The sequence below is a fragment of the Pongo abelii genome, chromosome 6 (assembly GCF_028885655.2).
Source record: "Pongo abelii isolate AG06213 chromosome 6, NHGRI_mPonAbe1-v2.0_pri, whole genome shotgun sequence".
Classification (NCBI taxonomy): Eukaryota; Metazoa; Chordata; class Mammalia; order Primates; family Hominidae; genus Pongo; species Pongo abelii.
In genome coordinates this window covers 9,233,266-9,253,522 of record NC_071991.2, presented here as the reverse complement: position 1 = coordinate 9,253,522, position 20,257 = coordinate 9,233,266, and the positions used below count along the sequence as shown (strand labels likewise).

Below are 20,257 nucleotides of genomic sequence, written 5' to 3'. Positions count from 1 at the left end.
ATGGGCTACCTCTTACCAAGGCTGATGTAACCCTCACCATGGTGGAGTGTCCAGCATGCCAGCATTAGAGACCAACACTGAGTCTTGGAGATACCAGCTACCACCAGGTTGAGTGCATCAGATCCCTTTTACCTTGGAATGGGCATCAATTTGTTCTTACCAGAATTGATATATCCTCTAAATGAGCTTGTCTTCCCCAACTACTTTGTCTCCAGCAGCACCACCATCTGAGAGCTTACAGGGTGCCTTATCCATTGACATACCTGAAACTAAGGAACCCATTGATAACCAAGGAGGTGTGACAGTGAACTTGAAGCTACAAAATTCATGGTGCATACTCATCATCCAGAAGCAGCTAGCCAGATAGGATTTTGGAATGGCTTGTTGAAGACTGGGCTAAATTGCAGATTAAGATGTAATGCCTTGCAAAGTTGGGAGCAGTTCTTCAGGATATGGTATATGCACTGAAATGCATTGGGCCAAAATGGGTATATAGTATTGTGTCTCCAGTAGGACTACGTGCCTACAGGAGTAGCCTCTATTACTATCACACCCAGCCACTCACCTGTAGAATTTGTGTCTCCCTGCTCCGAAATCTGGAACCAGCTGGGTTATGATCCTCATTTCCAGGAAGAACATTTCCTCTAGGAAACATTAAATTGTTCCACTGAACTGAAAACAGAATGCCACCAGGCCACTTGGAGTTTTTTGTGCCAGTAGGTCCATAGGCAAAGAAAGGAGTCGTTATAGAGATGCCCACAATTCCTGCCACACACATAAATACAAAATCATGTACCCAGTCAGCTGCATTCAGTAATGTGCCTTCCTGGACCCTTTAGGCACTTCAGTGTAGGAATGGGGACAGGGGTGGGGAGGACAGACTTTAGACAAAGAAGAAAATACAGTGCGTAGCAATGTAATGGCTCTTAGTGATGACTTGGAACACTGGAAGGAAATATGAGGATGTATCTGGAGGAATAAGTTCTGAGACTATGATGTCATCAAGGAGGACTGTAGGTTAGAGAGTCAGCCAGTGATAAAGGAGCAAAGATTGGACTTGATGGTGCCGTAGGAGGAAAAAAAAAAAATAATAATATATATATATATATATATATATATGGAGCAAAGATGCACTCAAGTGGATTATTGAGAAGACTCGTGGGTAGGTAGAAAATGGCAACCACAGCAAGATCAAAACCCCTAAGGAATGGAGCATTAGTGAGGATCTAGAAGGTAATTCGGGATACCATGTAATCATAGGCTCTGTATCAGGTAGCAGTTCCTTTTGTAGGCTTTTCTCATTGGGCTGTACCACAGACTTGCCCAGAACTTTTAGAGTCATGCCACAGCCATTCAAGGTCTCAGTTACTGTTTTATAAAAGGTGAACTTATTCTTGATCTAATCATAGAAGCCCTAATTATTACAATAACACTTGGACAGCAAAAACGCCTCAAATTCAACTTATTTCACCGTTGCTAATCTGAAAACTCCCTGGAAACATAAGGCAAACTCAGAATTTTATAACTATCTAGTGTTGGAAAGAACGTCTGTTGCCTATAGATCAAGTATTTGAAAATCCTGCCCATTCAACTGGCAATACTTACATAATCAGCGTCTCAAGAGACAATCTCTTCGTTTTGTGAAACCATTTATTCTTGATCTTCCTGTCTCCACCCTTGTTTCAGCTCCTCTGCCACAGACAATCACTATTTTTATTGTAACTATTACAATTATTGTCATCAAGAAAAATAGAAAGAACATATAAGTATCTGAGCAGGGCGGTATAAAGGGAAATTCATCCCTTTTCCCCGCCCTGTGCACCTCCTCGGAGCGGACAAGCTGAGGAACAAGATCCCCAAACCGGAGATTAGAGCCCTACACAGGGATGCAAAGTCCTCCCGCGATCCTAGAGAGGACCCCGAAGCGGAGCGCAGCTCCGGAAGGCGGGTGTGACGTACTTCCGGCTTTTGTGACGCTTTCCCGAGGCTCTGACGGCCAGGGGGCCTGCATGTGAGTCCAGTGCTCCTGGTCCCCAAAGTGACAACCCCTTATATCCCAGCACCCCAGACTTCTCCGGGCGGGGACAGAGTTGGACGTGCACGGCTGTGTCCTGCAATCCCCTCGCCACGACCGCCCGGGACGGAGTGGAAGCGGGTCCCTGCCCCCGTTCCTCGCGCCAGCCTCGGCGGTGGCAAGCGCTGTCCCCCAGCAGAGGTGTCCCTGGATACAGGTGGGAAGGGAACGAATTTTTGGTTTCCGGATTGGAGACACTCCTGGGACTGGAGAGAGGCGGTCTGCGTGTCCCTTCTGGACCCCCAGTCCTGGTGTTTTACCCCAAAGACGCGCGGACAAAATGACCCCAGTCAGATATCTGTGCTCCGCAGTTGTCCCCACTGGTTTTTCTTGTGATGGGGGCTTTTCTGGTTTCCTGGGTACCCCGAGTTGTAAAATTCTGGCGATCTTACACGATACGAAGTGCCATTGGCCTTATAATTTGTTTTATTCGGTTGGGCTTGTTCAGCCAGTGTCCGGGGATGATATGTTCACTCTCAAACCCAGCACCATTATGGTGGTGATTAGAGTGAAGGCCGAGCGTAATGGCTCACGCCTGTAATCCCAGCACTTTGGGAAGCCTAGGCAGGAGTTCTGAGATCAGCCTTGCCAACCTAGAGAAACCCTGTCTCTACTAGAAATGCAGAAAATTAGACGTTGCGGCACACTCCTGTAATCCCAGCTACTTGGGAGGCTGAGGCAGGGGAATCGCTTGAACCTGGGAGGCGGAGGTTGCAGTGAGCCGAGATCGCGTCACTGCACTCCAGCCTGGGAGACAAAGTGAGAGAGTGAGACTCTTGTCTCAAAAACAAAAACAAAAAAAGAGAATGTTTGAAGGCTACTGAATAAAGAAGTGATTTGGATGTCATAGGAAAAGCTCATTTACACTTCACCCTTTCCTTTCAAGACTTTAGGAAGGGTTTTTGTTTGTTTGTTTGGTTGGTTTTTTTTGTTTTTGAGACAGTCTTGCTCTGTCGCGCAGGCTGGAGTGCAGTGGCGCGATCTCAGCTCACTGCAACCTCCAGCGCCCGGGTTCAAGCTTCTTCTGCCTCAGCTTCCTGAGTAGCTGGAATTACAGGCGCCTGCCACCATGCCTGGCTAATTTTTGTACTTTTGGTAGAGACGGGGTTTCGCCATGTTGGCCAGGCTGGGAAAATGAACTCCTGACCCTAGGTGATCCGCCCGCCTCGGCCTCCCAAAGTGCTGGGATTACAGGGGTGAGCCACCACGCCCTGCCAGGAAGGGTTTTAAATGAGCAATTTCGGACATGGGGGGTTTTCATTTGTGGGAGGTATCTATGCTTGACATCGAGGGATAAAGGAGAGAAGGGAATTTGTGGACGGTGCAGTGGACCATTGGGGACTGGCACCAGTTCTGCCATTGATGTTCTTGGATGAAACACATAGACCCACCAAGTCTCAAATGTGTCCTAAGTAAAGTAAAATAGATTATCTCAAGGTCTCTTCCAATTTTGGAATCTGCCGATAGACTGAATTTAACATTCAGCTAAGCAAAACCTACTGCCCCACATTCATTTCCAGTTGTGCCACCAACATACAGAAAGTTACTTGCATTATTGATAGAGGCTAAGTGACACAGTACCAAAGAAAAAGTGGGGTTCGTTGGCCAGGCGCGGTGGCTCACGCTTGTAATCCCAGCACTTTGGGAGGCCAAGGTGGGTGGATCACGAGGTCAGGAGTTTGAGACCAGCTTGGCCAGCACAGTGAAACCCCGTCTCTACTAAAAATACAAAAATTAGCTGGGCATGGTGTTGGGCGCCTGTAATCCCAGCTACTCGGGAGGCTGAGGCGGAAGAATCACTTGAACCCTGGAGGCGGAGGTTGCAGTGAGCCGAGATCGCGCCACTGCAGTCCAGCCTCGGCGACAGAGCTAGACTCCGTCTCAAAAAAAAAAAAAAAAAGGACGGGGTTCATTTAGTAAAGTCAGGTAATAACTTTTTTTAAGTTGTTTTATTTTTTATTTTTTATTAAGTTCTAGGGTACATGTGCACAATGTGCAGGTTAGTTACATATGTATACATGTGCCATGTTGGTGTGCTGCACCCGTTAACTCGTCATTTACATTAGGTATATCTCCTAATGCTATTCCTCCCCGCTTCCCCTACCCCACGACAGGCCCCACTGTGTGATGTTCCCCACCCTGTGTCCAAGTGTTCTCATTGTTCAGTTCCCACCTGTGAGTGAGAACATGCAGTGTTTGGTTTTCTTTCCTTGTGATAGTTTGCTCAGAATGATGGTTTCCAACTTCATCCATGTCCCTACAAAGGACATAAACTCATCCTTTTTTATGGCTGCATAGTATTCCATGGTGTATATGTGCCACATTTTCTTAATCCAGTCTATCATTGATGGACATTTGGGTTGGTTCCAAGTCTTTGCTATTGTGAATAGTGCCGCAATAAACATACGTGTGCATGTGTCTTTATAGCAGCATGATTTATAATCCTTTGGGTATATACCCAGAAATAGGATGGCTGGGTCAAATGGTATTTCTAGTTCTAGATGTTTGAGGAATCGCCACACTGTCTTCCACAGTGGTTGAACTAGTTTACAGTCCCACCAACAATGTAAAAGTATTCCTATTTCTCCACATCCTCTCCAGCACCTGTTGTTTCCTAAGTCAGGTAATATCTTTAAATCCACTAAGCTCACATGAATGGTGAAATATTGCAGTGTACTAAAAGCAAACAAACAAATGAGGGTGTTTTGTCAATCCCGTGTGTTGTAGAAATCTCATTCTTCCTCCAGAATAATTCATGGATCTATGTAACATGAACATGTTTCAGTATTCATAATACTGAATAATTATACAGCTTAATTTCTTATTTTTAAGAAATACAAGTTCTAATTTTTTTCCCTATGCCCCAGTGGATCATCTTGTGTACCCTACTTGGTGATCTTTTTTTTTTTTTTTTTTTGAGACAGAGTCTTGCTCAGTCGTCCAGGCTGGAGTGCAGTGGCCCAATCTTGGCTCACTGCAAAGTCTGCTTCCCGGGTTCACGCCATTCTCCTGCCTCAGCCTCCCGAGTAGCTGGGACTACAGGTGCCTGCCACCATGCCCAGCTAATTTTTTTGTATTTTTAATAGAGACAGGGTTTCACTATGTTAGCCAGGATGGTCTCGATCTCCTGACCTCGTGATCTGCCTGCCTCGGCCTCCCAAAGTGCTGGGATTACAGGTGTGAGCCACCGTGCCTGGCCTTGATCATTTTTAAGAGTGACTAGATCGACCACGCACGGTAGCTCGTGCCTGTAATCCCAGCACTTTGGGAGGCTGAGGCGGGCGGATCATCTGAGGTTGAGAGTTCGAGACCAGCCCTGACCAACATGGAGAAACCCCATCTCTACTAAAAATACAAAATTAGCCAGGCGTGGTGGCACATGGCCTGTAATTCCAGCTACTTGGGAGGCAGAGGCAGGAGAATCACTTGAACCTGGGAAGAGGAGGTTGCAGTGAGCCGAGATCGCGCCCTTGCACTCCAGCCTGGGCAACAAGAGCGAAACTCCATCTCAAAAAAAAAAAAAAGAATGACCAGATCACTTTTTAGAGTTGGCAGTGTAGCAGCATATTTAGGACACGTGCTTCAGACTTGGATTTGAGTGCTGGTTCTATATGTACTGTGGGTTGTTAGACACATTTAATCTTTCTGAATTTTTATTTTTCGTCTGTAATATAAGAATAGTAGTTATGTGAACCTCATTAGGATTCCCTGGGTATTAAATGAGTGGTGTATATAGTACACCAAATCTCCCTGACACACAGCCAACATGAATGACAGTTGTTCATCATTTACCATGTCACACCACTAGATTTAGGGAATTGTTTTGTATGAGTTGTTAGCCCAGCAATACCACGTTGCTTTTTAATACTGCTGTTACGTTTCTCTACCCTGCAGAATAGCAAAACCTGATCTCATAAAACCTAGGTCACAAAGGACAGCCCTGCAAAACAGACCCTATTTGGATCAAGTGAGCCAGTTCCTGGAACCTGAATAATGACTCCTGAATCAAGGGATACTACAGATTTGTCTCCAGGGGGTACCCAGGAGACGGAAGGCACCGTGATAGTGAAGGTGGAGGAGGAAGATGAAGAAGACCATTTTCAAAAGCAAAGAAACAAAGTAGAGTCATTGCCACAAGTTCTCAGTCGCTCTACAACTATGAATGAGAGAGCCTTATTATCATCGTATTTAGTTGCATATAGAGTGGCAAAAGAGAAAATGGCTCATACAGCGGCTGAAAAAATTATCCTTCCAGCATGTATGGACATGGTACGGACAATTTTTGATGACAAATCAGCTGATAAACTAAGAACTATACCTCTTAGTGATAATACAATATCTCGTCGAATCTGTACGATTGCAAAACATTTGGAAGCAATGCTTATTACACGGCTGCAGTCCGGTATAGACTTTGCAATCCAACTTGATGAGAGCACTGATATTGCAAGTTGTCCCACACTCTTGGTTTATGTCAGATATGTGTGGCAAGATGATTTTGTAGAGGATCTCTTATGTTGTTTAAACTTAAATTCACATATAACTGGATTAGATTTATTTACTGAATTAGAAAACTGCCTTGTTGGTAAGTATAAATTAAACTGGAAACATTGTAAAGGAATTTCAAGTGATGGAACAGCAAATATGACCGGAAAACACAGCAGACTTACTGAAAAATTGTTAGAAGCAACCCACAACAATGCTCTTTGGAATCACTGTTTTATTCATCGAGAAGCTTTGGTATCCAAAGAAATTTCACCAAGTCTAATGGATGTATTGAAAAATGCAGTGAAAATTGTTAATTTTATTAAAGGAAGCTCACTGAATAGCCGACTTCTCGAAATATTTTGTTCAGAGATTGGAGTGAACCACACCCACTTATTGTTTCATACAGAACTTCGTTGGCTTTCTCAAGGAAAAGTATTAAGCAGAGTATATGAACTCAGGAACGAGATTTACATTTTTCTCATTGAAAAGCAATCTCATTTGGCAAATATTTTTGAAGACGACATTTGGGTAACAAAATTGGCATATTTAAGTGATATTTTTGGCATTCTTAATGAATTAAGCCTGAAAATGCAGGGGAAAAACAATGATATATTTCAGTATCTTGAACATATTCTAGGATTCCAAAAGACATTATTATTGTGGCAAGCAAGACTTAAAAGTAACCGCCCTAGCTACTATATGTTTCCAACATTATTGCAACACATCGAAGAGAACATTATTAATGAAGACTGCTTAAAAGAAATAAAATTAGAGATATTGTTGCATCTCACTTCTTTGTCTCAAACTTTTAATTATTACTTTCCAGAAGAGAGATTTGAATCATTAAAGGAAAATATTTGGATGAAAGATCCATTTGCTTTTCAAAACCCAGAATCAATAATTGAGTTAAACTTGGAGCCTGAAGAAGAGAATGAATTATTGCAGCTCAGTTCATCATTCACACTAAAGAATTATTATAAGACATTAAGTTTATCAGCATTTTGGATTAAGATTAAAGGTGACTTTCCACTGCTAAGTAGTAAGAGTATATTGCTGTTACTACCATTCACAACTACTTATTTGTGTGAACTAGGATTTTCAATCTTGACACGATTAAAAACAAAGAAGAGAAATAGGCTCAATAGTGCACCAGATATGCGGGTAGCATTATCTTCATGTGTTCCTGACTGGAAGGAACTTATGAACAGACAAGCACACCCATCACATTAAATAAAATATTTACAAAATTCTGTGTTTAGCCAGATGTGGTGGCTTACGCCTGTAATCCCAGCAGTGGGAGACCGAGGTGGGCAGATCACTTGAGATCAGGAGTTCGAGACCAGCCTGGCCAACATGGTGAAACCCCATCTCTACTAAAAATAGAAAACTTAGCCAGGCGTGGTGGCACGTGCCTGCAGTCCCAGTTACTTGGGTGCCTGAGGCAGGAGAATCTCTTAAACCAGGCAGGCAGAGATTGCAGTGAGCTGAGATAATCCCACTGCATTCCAGCCTGGGCAAGAGTGAGACTTCATCTCAAAAAAAAAAAAAAAAAAAAAAAAAAAATTGTATCTGTACTTTTCAAAGGGATTTTGCAGTATGTTGTATTTAAATGTTAATAAAATTATATTTGCAATTAACTAGGATTTTATTTTTCTACATAGTATGTTTCATGAAACTCATTTCAGTTACATGAATGTGTGTATGTGTACAAGGTTATTATATAAAATATATGTCCTTTTGTGAATTACTGTCAAGAATTTTGAAAACTAAGAGGCCAGCACAGTGGCTCACACCTGTAATCCCAGCACTTTGGGAGGCCAAGGTGGGTGGATTGCTTGTGCCCAGGAGTTTTGAGACCAGCCTGGGCAACACATTGAAATCCTGTCTCTACAAAAAATACAAAAATTTGGCCAGGCTTGGTGGTGTGCACCTGTAGTACCAGCTACTCGGGAGGCTGAGGTGGGAGGATCACTTGAGCCCAGTAAGTCAAGGCTTCAGTGAGCTGTGATCGTGCCACTGCACTCTAGTCTGAGCAACAGAGCAAGAACCTGTCTTGAAAAAAATTTTTTTTTTTAAATACTGCTTTTTTTTTTTTTTTCAGACAGAGTTTCACTCTTACTGCCCAAGCTGGAGTGCAGCGGCACAATCTCGGCTCACTGCAACCTCCGCCTCTGGGGTTCAAACAATTCTTCTGCCTCAGCCTCCCAAGTAGCTGGGATTACAGGCACGTGCCACCATGCCCAGCTAATTTTTTTTGTATTTTTAGTAGAAACGGGGTTTCACTGTGTTAGCCAGGCTAGTCTCAAACTCCTGACCTCAGATGATCCACCCACCTCAGCCTCCCAAAGTGCTGGGATTACAGGCATGAGCCATCGGGCCCGGCCTAAATAGCGCTTTTAACACTTTTATACTCAAATCTGTTCCCCTGTCCACCACCATCGGCTTGCTTCCTTTTTTCCATCAGAGCTTTGTTGATGTTCTGTTACTCCCTGTCTATATGCTTTTCCTTTTTTGTTCTAATTCCAGGAAATGAGTCATTTTTTTTTCTTTTTTTGACATGGAATTTCACTCTTGTTGCCCAGGCTGCAGTGCAATGGTGCAACCTCGGCTCACTACAACGTCCGCCTCCCAGATTCAAGGGATTCTCCTGCCTCAGCCTCACGAGTAGCTGGGATTACAGGCGCATCCGCCTGGGGAGAGACCCTCCGCCTGGGGAGAAACCCTACAGTGCCATGGGTGTGAAAAGGCTTCCAGCCTCAGCATGACATTTGTGGTAGACAGAAGAGAAGCCCTGTAAATCCTGGAGGTGGGAAAGTTTAGGCCACAGCGTTAGCTTAATTTTACATTATAGAATCTACCTGAGAGATAAACCTTACGAGTGTCATGCATGGGAGAAGAGATTTGGTGGAGCCCTCATCTTTTAAGATGCCAGAAAACCCACATCTCAGGAATGACATGACAAGAGAAAAGCTCTAAAAGACTAGGTTTCTGGCCGGGCACCGTGGCTCACGCCTGTAATCCCAGCACTTTGGGAGGCTGAGGCAGGGGGATCATGAGGTCAGGAGATCGAGACCATCCTGGCTAACACAGTGAAACCCCATCTCTACTAAAGGTACAAAAAATTAGCTGGGCATGGTGGCAGGTGCCTGTAGTCCCAGCTACTCGGGAGGCTGAGGCAGGAGAATGGCGTGAACCCAGGAGGTGGAGCTTGCAGTGAGCCAAGATCATGCCACTGCACTCCAGCCTGGGCGACAGTGCAAGATTCCGTCTCAAAAAAAAAAAAAAAAAAAAAAAAAAAGGACTCGGTTTCTGCTGGGGTCAGTGGCTATCACATGTAATTCCAGCACTTTCAGAGGTCAAAATGGGAGGATCACTTGAGGCCAGGAGTTCAAGACCAGCCTGAGCAACATAGCAAGACCTCAACTCTACAAAAAATTTTAAAAATTAGGAAGGCTCAGTGGTGCACCCATAGTCCTAGCTATTCAGGAGGCTGAGGCAAGAGGATCACTTGAGCCCAGGAGTTCAAGGCTGCAGTGAGCTGTGATTATGCCACTGCACTCCAGCCTGGGCAACAGGGAAAGACCTTGTCTCGGGGGGGGGAAAAAAAAAAAAGACTAGATTTCCTTGGTCATAAGCAACAATACCCAGCAAAGGAGAGAAACCACTATTCCAAAGGTGTGTGTCTTGTGAATAAAATACCACATGAGCAAAGACATCTGGTGTTTTCCTTCGCCCCAGGATTAATTACATGGTGTTGAATAGATAGCCCAGGCACGGGAGAGAGTGTGTGTTTTCACTTCCCATGTCCTATCTTCACATGTCAGCCAGTAGAAAAAATACTGAGCAAGGGTCAGGGATGTCGAGACCAAGGGAAGATTCCCTGATAGGAAGGGACATAACCCTTGAATATAACAGGGTTATCTAAGCCACAAATGCTGATTTTAGGGTGACCTCTGAGAGTTTTCTCTTGACCTCCACTCATCACTCTTTGGCTTTATTTGCTGGCCCTGGCTAAGCACATGGGCTCCCTCAGGGAAATATCATCAAGGTTAACAATCATGCTTAGGTTTTTAAGAAATAGAAGTGTTTTCTGAACTAGTACCGAATGATTATTATGTAGAGAATGTATATCATCAAAGCAAAGAGGAAAAAAAGTGAGGCCAGGCACAGTGACTCATGCCTGTAATCCCAGCACTTTGGGCGGCTGAGGTGGGTGGATCACCTGAGGTCAGGAGTTCAAGACCAGCCTGGCAAACACGGTGAAACCCCATCTCTACCAAAAAATACAAAAATTAGCTGGGCATGGTGTTGGGTGCCTATAGTCCCAGTTACTTGGGAGGCTGAGGCAGGATAATCGCTTGAAACCAGGAAGTGGAGGCTGCAGTGAGCTGAGATCATACCACTGCACTCCAGCCTGGGGGACAGAGTAAGATCGTGTCTCAAAAAAAAAAAAAAAGGAAAAAAAAGGAAAAAAGGGGTAATTTTCTCCCCTCTTTTTTATTATTACTTTGAGCTGCCAAAGTACTTTTTTTATTTTTGGCTACTTTCTTATTTGTAGTGCAGACTCTGTAAACCTGCCTTTTCCCCACTCTAACATACCATCCATGCCTGGTAATGCTTTGGTGTTCTCTTACTTTAGGTATGATTGTGTCACTACCCCCAGTGCTCCTAATGCAATTCCCCTCAGCCAGTTTTTCCTCTATGTCCCTTCTTTTGGAATTTTCAGATAGCCCTAGTGGATCCACAGACATTCTGACATTGTGCATCGAACTATAAATATGGACTTTTCTGGGGGAAAGGCCAGTGGATTTCAACAGATTCTAAGAAGGCTACCTTATCCCCAAAATGTTAAGACCAATTGCTTTAGGAAGTCTTTAATGTTCTTATGGGTATTTCTTCCTAAAGAGACAGCAGGGCCAGGTGTAGTGGCTCATGCCTGCAGTCCCAACATTTTGGGAGGCCGAAGTGGGCTGAAGTCGGAGGATCGCTTGATCGTCTGCCCAGGAGTTCGAGATGAGCCTAGGCAACATGGCAAAACCCCATCTCTACGAAAATGCAAAAATTAGCCAGGCACGATGGTGTGTGCCTACGGACCCAGCTACTCAGGAGGCTGAGGTGAAAGGATTGCTTGAGGTCAGGAGTTAAGAGACCAGCCAGGGCAACATGTGAGAGTCCATCTCCTCACAGAAAAAAATGAAAAATTAGCCAAGAATGATGGCGAGCACCTGTAGTCCCTGCTGCTCAGGGGGTGGAGGTGGGAGGATCACTTGAGCCCAGGAAGTCGAGGGTAGAGTGAACCATAGTCACACCATTGCACTCCAGCCTGGGTGACAGAGTGAGACTCCGTCTCAACAACAACAACAAAGAAAAGCAGATTCTAATAATTTCCCCCTTTTTCACTTTTAACAAATGGAAATAACTCAATGTAAAAATTAACTGCTTCATATTCCAATTGATCGCCTTAGAGCTATACTGTTCCATCGGTGTCAGGTTCACGACTACGCCAACGGTCATGCCCAGGGTCAGGTTCCAACTCATGCTGAGGTCCAAAGGCAGTGGGTGGATGAGCAGATAGCTGAAAACACTCGGGGGGCCATACGCAGGTGAAATGTAGTTTTATTTAGCAGATCTCTTATCAGCAGCTCACTTACACTAGTTCTCTTATACTGTCTTCCTTGTCTCGGCTGCTTAGTCCGGTGGCTCCCACACACAGCTGCGAGGCTGGCTCTTCAATACTAGCTACTTAGGAGGCTGAGGCAGGAGAATCACTTGAACTCGGGAGGCAGAGGTTGCAATGAGCCGAGATCACGCCACTGCACTCTAGCCTGGGCGAGAGAATGAGACTCCATCTCAAAAAAAAAAAAAAAAATTCCTTAATATGCTAATATTCACAAAGGAGAATACACTTGTGCATTCATTTCCCAGGTCTGCTGTAACAAAGTACCACAAACTGGGTGGTTTAAAACAATAAAAATGTATTGTCTCTCAGTACTGGAGTTTAGAAGTCAGAAACTAAGGTGTCAGCAGGTGTATGCTCCCCCTGAAACTTGCAAGGAAAACCTTGGCTCTTCATAGCTTCTGGTGGTTTGCTGGCAATCTTTGGCATTACTTGGCTTGCAGCTGCATAACCCCAGTCTCTGCCCTTGCCATCACGTGGCCTTCTGTCTTGTGTGCCTGTGTCCACACAGTCAGCTTCTCATAAGGACATCAGTCACTTTGGATTAGTGGCTCATCCCATCCCAGTAAGATCTTGTTTTGTTTTGTTTTGTTTTTTGAGACAGAATCTCACTCTGTTGCCCAGGCTGGAGTGCAGTGGCGCGATCTCAGCTCATTGCAAACTCCGCCTCCCAGGTTCAAGCGATTCTCCCTGCCTCAGCCTCCTGAGTAGCTGGGATTACAGGCACCCACCACGCCCAGCTAAGTTTTGTATTATTAGTAGAGTCGCGGTTTCACCATATTGGCCAGGCTGGTCTCAAACTCCTGAACTCAAGTGATCTGCCTGTCTCAGTCTCCCAAAGTGCTGGGATTACAGGTATGAGCCACCATGCCCGGCCAAGACCCCGTCTTAACTAATTATATCTGCTATGGTTCTATCTCCAATAAGGTCACATTCTGAGGTACTAGAGGCTGGGACTTCAACAATTCCTTCTCGGGGGGAGAAGTGGAGAACACGGTTTATGACAACTTGTAATTTGCACCTATCTAATCACACCAAACAGATCTGAAGGAGTTGTCAAAAAGAGGCTAGTATCCTGATAAGGGATGGCCAACATGAATTTATACGAAACATGGTAAGAAGGGGCATAGTTTGGCTTCAAGCCAAATTTGAAGTAGAGTAGGACTTCATTTTTAAGGAGGCAAAAATTCCTGCTGAAAGTCTTTGCTTTCACCTTCACCCCAATATTTTTTTTTGATGGAGTCTTACTCTGTCACCCAGGCTGGAGTGCAGTGGCACAATCTCGACTCACTGCAACCTCCGCCTGCCAGGTTCAAGCGATTCTCCCACCTCACTCTCCTGATTAGCTGGGATTACAGGTGCCTGCCACCACACCCAGCTAATTTTTAGTATTTTTAGTAGGGATGGAGTTTCACCATGTTGGCCACACAGTCAGCTTCTCATAAGGACATCAGTCGCTTTGGATTAGGGGCTAATCCCATCCCAGTAAGACCTCATCATCTTCTTTTCTTTTTTCATCAGTTCAAGACTGATGGTCCTCTCGACCTCAAGTGATCCACATGCCTCGGCCTCCCAAAGTGCTGCAATTACAGGCATGAGCCACTGTGCCTGGCCCACCCCGATGTTTTAAAGAGACTGGCACAATGCTGCAGAAGAATTCTGAAACACTATTCCATTATTTATTTATTTATTTTTTTGCAATAGGGTCTTGCTCTGTTGCCCAGGCTAGAGTGCAGTGGTGTGATCATAGCTCACTGCAGCCTTTAATTCCTGGGCTCAAGTGATCCTCCCACCTCAGCTTCCCAAGTAACTAGGACCAGATGGGTGCAGCATCACACCCAACTAATTTATTTTATTTTTTGTAGACGGTGGGGCACTGGCAGAGTAGGGAGGATCTCACTATGTTGCCCAGGCTGATCTTGAACTCCTGGGCTCAAGTGATCCTCCTGCCTTGGCCTCTCAAGATGCTGGGATTACAGGCATGAGCCACAGTGCCCGGCCTTATTCTGCCTATTAAAGACAGCACCTTTTAATGGCTGTTGGTTTAAAGAGTGTATGAACCAAGCATGATGGCTCATGCCTATAATCCCAGCATTTTTAGGAGGCAGAGACAGGAGTATTCCTTGATCCCAGGAGTTCAAGATCAGCCTGGGCAACATAGTGAGACCCCATCTCTACCAAAAATAGAAAATAAATAGCCTGGTGCGGTGGCCCATGTCTGTAATGCCAGCACTTTGGGAGGCTGAGACGGGTAGACTGCTTGAGCTCAGGAGTTTGAGACCAGTCCGGGCAACATGGCAAAACCCTGTCTCTACCAAAAATACAAAAATGAACCATGCATGGTGGCACATGCCTCTGGTCCCAGCTACTTGGGAGGCTGAGGTGGGAGAATCGCTGGCACCCAGGAAGTTGAGGCTGCAGTGAGCTGTAATCATGCCACTCCACTCCAGCCTGGGTGACAAAGCGAGACCCTGTCTCAAAAAAACAACAAACAAACAAACAATAGTCCCCATGGCCACATGCCCACTGCTGCACCTCTGACTGTAATGTGAATGGTCTGGGGTGATGTTATATAATAACCAGCCCCTGCAAACAAGGATAGCCACTACCAAACTTCTCAGTGATGCTGATGGCCCCCCAACCAGGGCATTCCTTGGAACCCTGGTAAACAGAATGCTCTCCAGACCCTCCTAAGGAACATAACTGAAGGTGGGTTGTTTGGTCTTATCTTCTAGTTCCATCCTAGTTTGTGTATGTATGAATCTTTGGATCCCTTTGTTAAGTCCACCATGGTTTTGTCATCTCTACTTCATTTAATGTGGGCCACTGACTTTTCTAAGCTTTCAAGAATCACTCCAAGGCCAGGCGCAGTAGCTCATGCCTGTAATCCCAACATTTGGGAGGCCGAGACTGGAGGATCACTTAAGCCCAGGAGTTCGAGACCACTCTGGGCAGCATAGGGAGATACCATCTCTCCAAAAATATGTTGTTTTTTGTTTTTTGTTTTTTTTTAGATGGTGTCGCTCTGTCAACCGGGCTAGAGTGCAATGGCGTGATCTCGGCTCACTGCAACCTCCGCCTCCCGGGTTCAAGCGATTCTCCTGCCTCAGCCTCCAGAGTAGCTGGGACTACAGGCATGCACCACTATACCCAGCTAATTTTTGCATTTTTAGTAGAGATGGGGTTTCACCCTGTTGGTTGGCCAGGATGGTCTCAATCTCTTTACCTTGTGATCTGCCTGCCTCAGCCTCCCAAAGTGCTGGGATTACAGGTGTGAGCCACTGCACCCAGCTAAAATACGTTTTTTAAAAATTAGCCACTCATGGTGGCATGTGCCTGTAGTCCCAGCTATTCAGGAGCCTGAGGTGGCTAGACCACTTGAGCCCGGGAGGTCAAGGCTGCAGTGAGCTGTGATTGCACCACTGCACTCTAGCCTGGGCAGCAGAGCAAGACCCTGTCTATAAAAAAATTAAAAAGCTACCAAGAAGGTCCTCTGACACACACTTGGCATTAAATTGGTGGTTATTTGCCCTGTCATTTTCTTCTCTTCAAGGAGTCAGTGACTTTCAGCAAGAGCCACCCAATTCCATAATCCTTATTTTCCTGTTTGTCCCAAACCTCTACAAGTCAATAGATCCCTTTCCACCTGTATCCCATCCCAGTTTCCCACAAGTGAATGACTTAGTGACTGGACAGGTACCACATGCCAGGACTATTAACAGTGATGAGGATCTTCACTCCCTCCTGGCGAGTGACCAACTCCACAATCCACTCTCACAGCAGCTTCCTAGGACCCCTCATGGCACCAAATGTCTTAGATCAGGTTCTCTAAAGCAGAACCTGAGACAGGGATTCAGAACCATGTGATTGACAGTGTCATTTATTCGGGAAACGCCTTTAAGGGAGGGAATGAAACAGGATAGAGAAGGGAGAGAGCTTAGCATGGATGAAGGCTCAGAAAAAGTCTAGCTTGGCCTGATCCAAGGGAGCCAGAGCAGTCATAGCACCCTGGAGTTTTCCCCGCTTTAATCAACTGAACCAGATGTTGGGGTATAGAGAGGAAGTGACTCCTGGGTGAGGTGAGATGGCTCTCATCTCCTGAGGGCAATTCTCCAGTTTCTGGAGAACAAGAGCTGTGAGCACTTGCGGCCCAAACTCAGAGTAGCTGGGGATGGGGGTCTCAGCTTGGTAGAGGGGACTGGACAGGGCACCACAGTGTACAACACATACGGTCAACAAATATTTATTGGGCATTTATTGTAAGCCAGGCAAGTCAGCAGAAACGGCCTGAGCAGTGCCCAAGAGCACTCACTCACTCTCCCTAGCAAACAGGGTCAGGGGAACTCTCTCGTGCATGTCATCTTCTTTCCCACTCAAAACTCCCACCCCGACCTTCCTGGAAGGCAGGGCTAACAGGACCTCCCTGCCTGCTCATGACTGATTACTTTCAATCCTAGCTGCAATGCAAACTGAAACTCATTCTGTATATCACCACTCTACGGGAGAGGTCTATTCCTGGGGCACCCAGGAGTCAGCACACATACTGCTGGGACCAGGACTCATAATTCGCCTTGGTCCAATTCCTTCTATGGGTTCAGCTGCCCTCATTCCTGTGGGTAATACAAGATCAAACAGTCCACAGCTTTGCCTGTCTTCTCTGTTCCCCTAAGGTCCCTCTCCCTTCGCCGTAAGATGTGACTGACGAGCACAGTTTCTCCTGAATTTACAAACTGAACTCCTCCTCCTACTGGCTAAACCTTGACATCAGTAGAATCAAACCAAAAACAAGGTAGAGTGTTTCACAGAGAAGTGGTGGATTGAATAAGGCAGCAGAAACACATACCATCCAGCCCCTGAACCTGAATTTTGCCAAAATAGAGATACTTTTAAGTCCATTTCTTTTCAAAGGGGTTAATGCTCAAAGTGGGAATAGTGACTAGGGTATTCTAGTGGTTGGAATAATAATTTCTAGAAAAGGTTCATTGCTGAGGTACCAAAACAGACATCATGCTGAAGAATTCTTTTACTGTGCGCTTCCCTGAATAGATACGCCGTCAAACAAGGCAGGAGCTACAAATAAAGCTTACTTCTACTGAACTCATGATGCTGTTCCTAGTGTCAGTTTTGAGTTTCAAGTGAAGACCGAATGTCATCTGCAGGCTTTCTGAATTCCTCGACCATGTCCATCCATGGATTCTCTTCTTGTCTAGATTCCCAGGCATGAAGATGCTAACTAAAGCATTTCTCAATGGGGAACACGAACAGATATCTATTGTTGTGGGTTCTCCGGTGTTCCTAAAGGCTGAGTTCTAACTAAAGGATTTCAACCTATTTGTGGGTTCTCCGGTGTTCCTAAAGGCTGAGTTCTAACTAAAGGATTTCAACCTATTTGTGGGTTTGATGGTAACACTGGAAAAATGCTTGAAGTTGTTACTTTGCTCATTATAGGAGTATGGTTTCCCTCCAGGAAGGCTTCTCTAAAATTAAGAGCTATTCTACAACAGAGACCCCTCTACACTTAAGGTATTTATGGGATCTGTCCTCTCATGGCTTCTCAGGTGTCTAAAGAGGCTACAACCCCAGCTGAAATTCATTCCACATTCTTTACACTGAAAAGGTTTCTCACCAGTATGGATTCTCTGATGTTGATTAAGATGTGACTTCAGAGTGAAGCCTCTGCCACATTCATGACATTGATGGGATTTTGTGCTGGAGTATATTTTTTGATGTTGTTTGGTGTGGGAACACTGGCCAACATTTTCTCTACATATATCACATTGATAGGGCTTCTCTGCTGTATGAGTTCTGTAATGCTGAATGAGGTCTGAGCTATAACCAAAGGCTTTTCCACAGATATCACACTGATAAGGCTGCTCTTGTAACTCAATCTTCTTGTCTTCAATCACTGTCAAGTTCCAACTATACGCTTCCTCACAGATGCCATTTTTTTCATTTTTCTGACCCATGTGGAGCACCTGATGTTCAATTAGGCTAACGTACTGAAAAAAGATTTCCCCACATTCACGACACTGATGGGATTTCTCTCGGGAGTGGAGTCGCAGATGTCCAGCCAGGTGGGAACGCCTCCCAAAGCCTTTCCCACATTCATTACACTTGAAGGGTCTCTCCCCACTGTGCACACTCTGATGCTGAACAAGGTGGGACCTCACTCTGAAGGCTTTCCCACATAAAGGACAGGTGTAGGGCTTCTCACCTGTGTGGACGCGCTGATGCTGAGTTAGGTGCACGCGTTGGTTGTAGCTTTTCCCACATTCCTCACACCTGAATGGTTTCTCCCCAGTGTGTATTCTTTGATGTTGAATAAGATGTGCGCTCTGAATGAAGCTTTTCCCACACTCGTTACATTTATGTGGTCTCTCTCCAGTGGAGGATTTTTTGTGGACATACGGGACTTCACTGTAGTTCATCCTCTTTGAAGACGGTTGTCCTAGTATCTCTTTCATGGGAATTCCCTGCTTTCTATCCAGCTTGCCTTGAAACTCACAGCCTTCCCCAAAATCTTGAACTTGAGAAACATTTCTTTGGGTTTTTCCAGATAGTTCCATGTCTGCTTCTGAATATTCTGAAATTTTCTTCTTAACACTTAATTTTGTGTTCTTACTTCTTTTGTCACTGCCTAAAAAAATAAAGAGCAGTGCAAATGTCATCAGTTCTTTTTTTTTTTGAGATGGGGTCTTGCTCTGTTGCCCAGGCTAGAGTGCAATGATGCAATCTCCACTCACTGCAACCTCTGCCTCCTGGGTTCAAGTGATTCTCCTGCCTCAGCCTCCCAAGTAGCTGAGACTACAGGCGTGCATGACCACACCCAGCTAATTTTTGTATGTTTAGTAGAGATGGGGTTTTGCCATGTTGGCCAGGCTAGTCTCAAACTCCTGACCTTGGGTGATCCACCCGCCTCAGCCTCCCAAAGTGCTGGGATTACAGGTTTAAGCCACCGTGCTTGGCTCATCAGTTCTTTTATAAAGGAAAAATAAACTGTCATAAAAAATGTTCATCAGATGAAACTATGATGTAACGGAAGTAACAGAGGTAGACGTGTGTGTGTACTTGATGCCAACAGGAATGTAAACAACAAACTTTTGGAATTTTCCAATGAAAAGAGCAAGACTCATCCACAGGATGGCAGAAAATATTTGCAAACTATGCATCAGACGAAGGACTAATATCCAGAATCTACAAGTAACTCAAACAAGTCAACAAGAAAAAAAAAATCCCATCAAAAAGTAGGCAAATGACATGGAGACAGTTCTCAAAATAATATATACAAATGACCAACAAACATGAAACAAATGCTCAACATCACTAATCATCAGGAAGGTGCAAATTAAAGCCACAATAAGATACTGCCTTACTCCTGCAAGAATGGCCATTACTAAGAAGTCAAAAGGCCGGGCGTGGTGGCTCACACCTGTAATCCCAGCACTATGGGAGGCCGAGGCAGGCAGATCACCTGAGGTCAGGAGTTCGAGATCAGCCTAGCCAACATGGTGAAACCCCCATCTCTACTAAAAATACAAAAATTAGCTGGGCATGGTGGCGAGCACCTGTAATCCCAGCTACTCGGGAGGCTGAGGCAGGAGAATCGCTTGAACCCAGGAGGCAGAGGTTGCAGTAAGCCGAGACTGAGCCATTGCACTCCAGCCTGGGCAACAGAGCGAGACTCCATCTCAAAAAAAAAAAAAAAAAAAAGGCCGGGTGCAGGTGGCTCACGCCTGCAATCCCAGAACTTTGGGAAGCTGAGCTGGGTGGATCATGAGGTCAGGAGTTCAAGACCAGCCTGACCAAGATAGTGAAACCCCATCTCTACTAAAAATACAAAAATTAGCTGGGCATGGTGGTGGGTGCTCTGTAATCACAGCTACTCTGGAGGCTGAGGCAGAGAATTGCTGGAACCCAGGAGGCAGAGGTTGCAGTGAGCCAAGATTGCACCACCGCACTCCAGCCTGGGCAACACAGTGAGACTCCATCTCAAAAAAAACAAAGAAGTCAAAAAACAATAA

General features: G+C 45.2%; 2 protein-coding genes across 6 annotated transcripts in view; one reads left to right on the top strand and one right to left on the bottom strand.

Annotated features, from left to right (window-relative positions):
- Window positions 1-1,899: 1,899 nt before the first annotated feature.
- Window positions 1,900-14,705, top strand: FAM200A (family with sequence similarity 200 member A). Of its 2 annotated transcripts, none has more exons than XM_009242580.4 (2): window positions 1,900-2,011; window positions 5,969-14,705. In XM_009242580.4, exon 2 carries the CDS (start codon window positions 6,068-6,070, stop codon window positions 7,787-7,789), a length of 1,722 nt encoding a protein of 573 aa, XP_009240855.2. In that variant the 5' UTR covers window positions 1,900-2,011; window positions 5,969-6,067; the 3' UTR covers window positions 7,790-14,705. The 2 variants fall into 2 exon arrangements, with proteins under 2 accessions (XP_009240855.2, XP_009240853.2); XM_009242578.4 differs by lacking the exon at window positions 1,900-2,011 and adding an exon at window positions 2,100-2,231.
- Window positions 14,706-16,463: 1,758 nt separating this feature from the next.
- Window positions 16,464-20,257, bottom strand: part of ZKSCAN5 (zinc finger with KRAB and SCAN domains 5) — a 33,816-nt gene continuing 30,022 nt past the window's right edge. For all 4 annotated transcript variants that reach the window (XM_054560190.2, XM_024249684.3, XM_024249685.3 and 1 more), the window contains one exon: window positions 16,464-18,873. In XM_054560190.2, coding sequence (XP_054416165.1) covers window positions 17,732-18,873 — 1,142 coding nt within the window. In that variant the 3' untranslated portion in view covers window positions 16,464-17,731. The remainder of the gene's footprint in view (window positions 18,874-20,257) is intronic.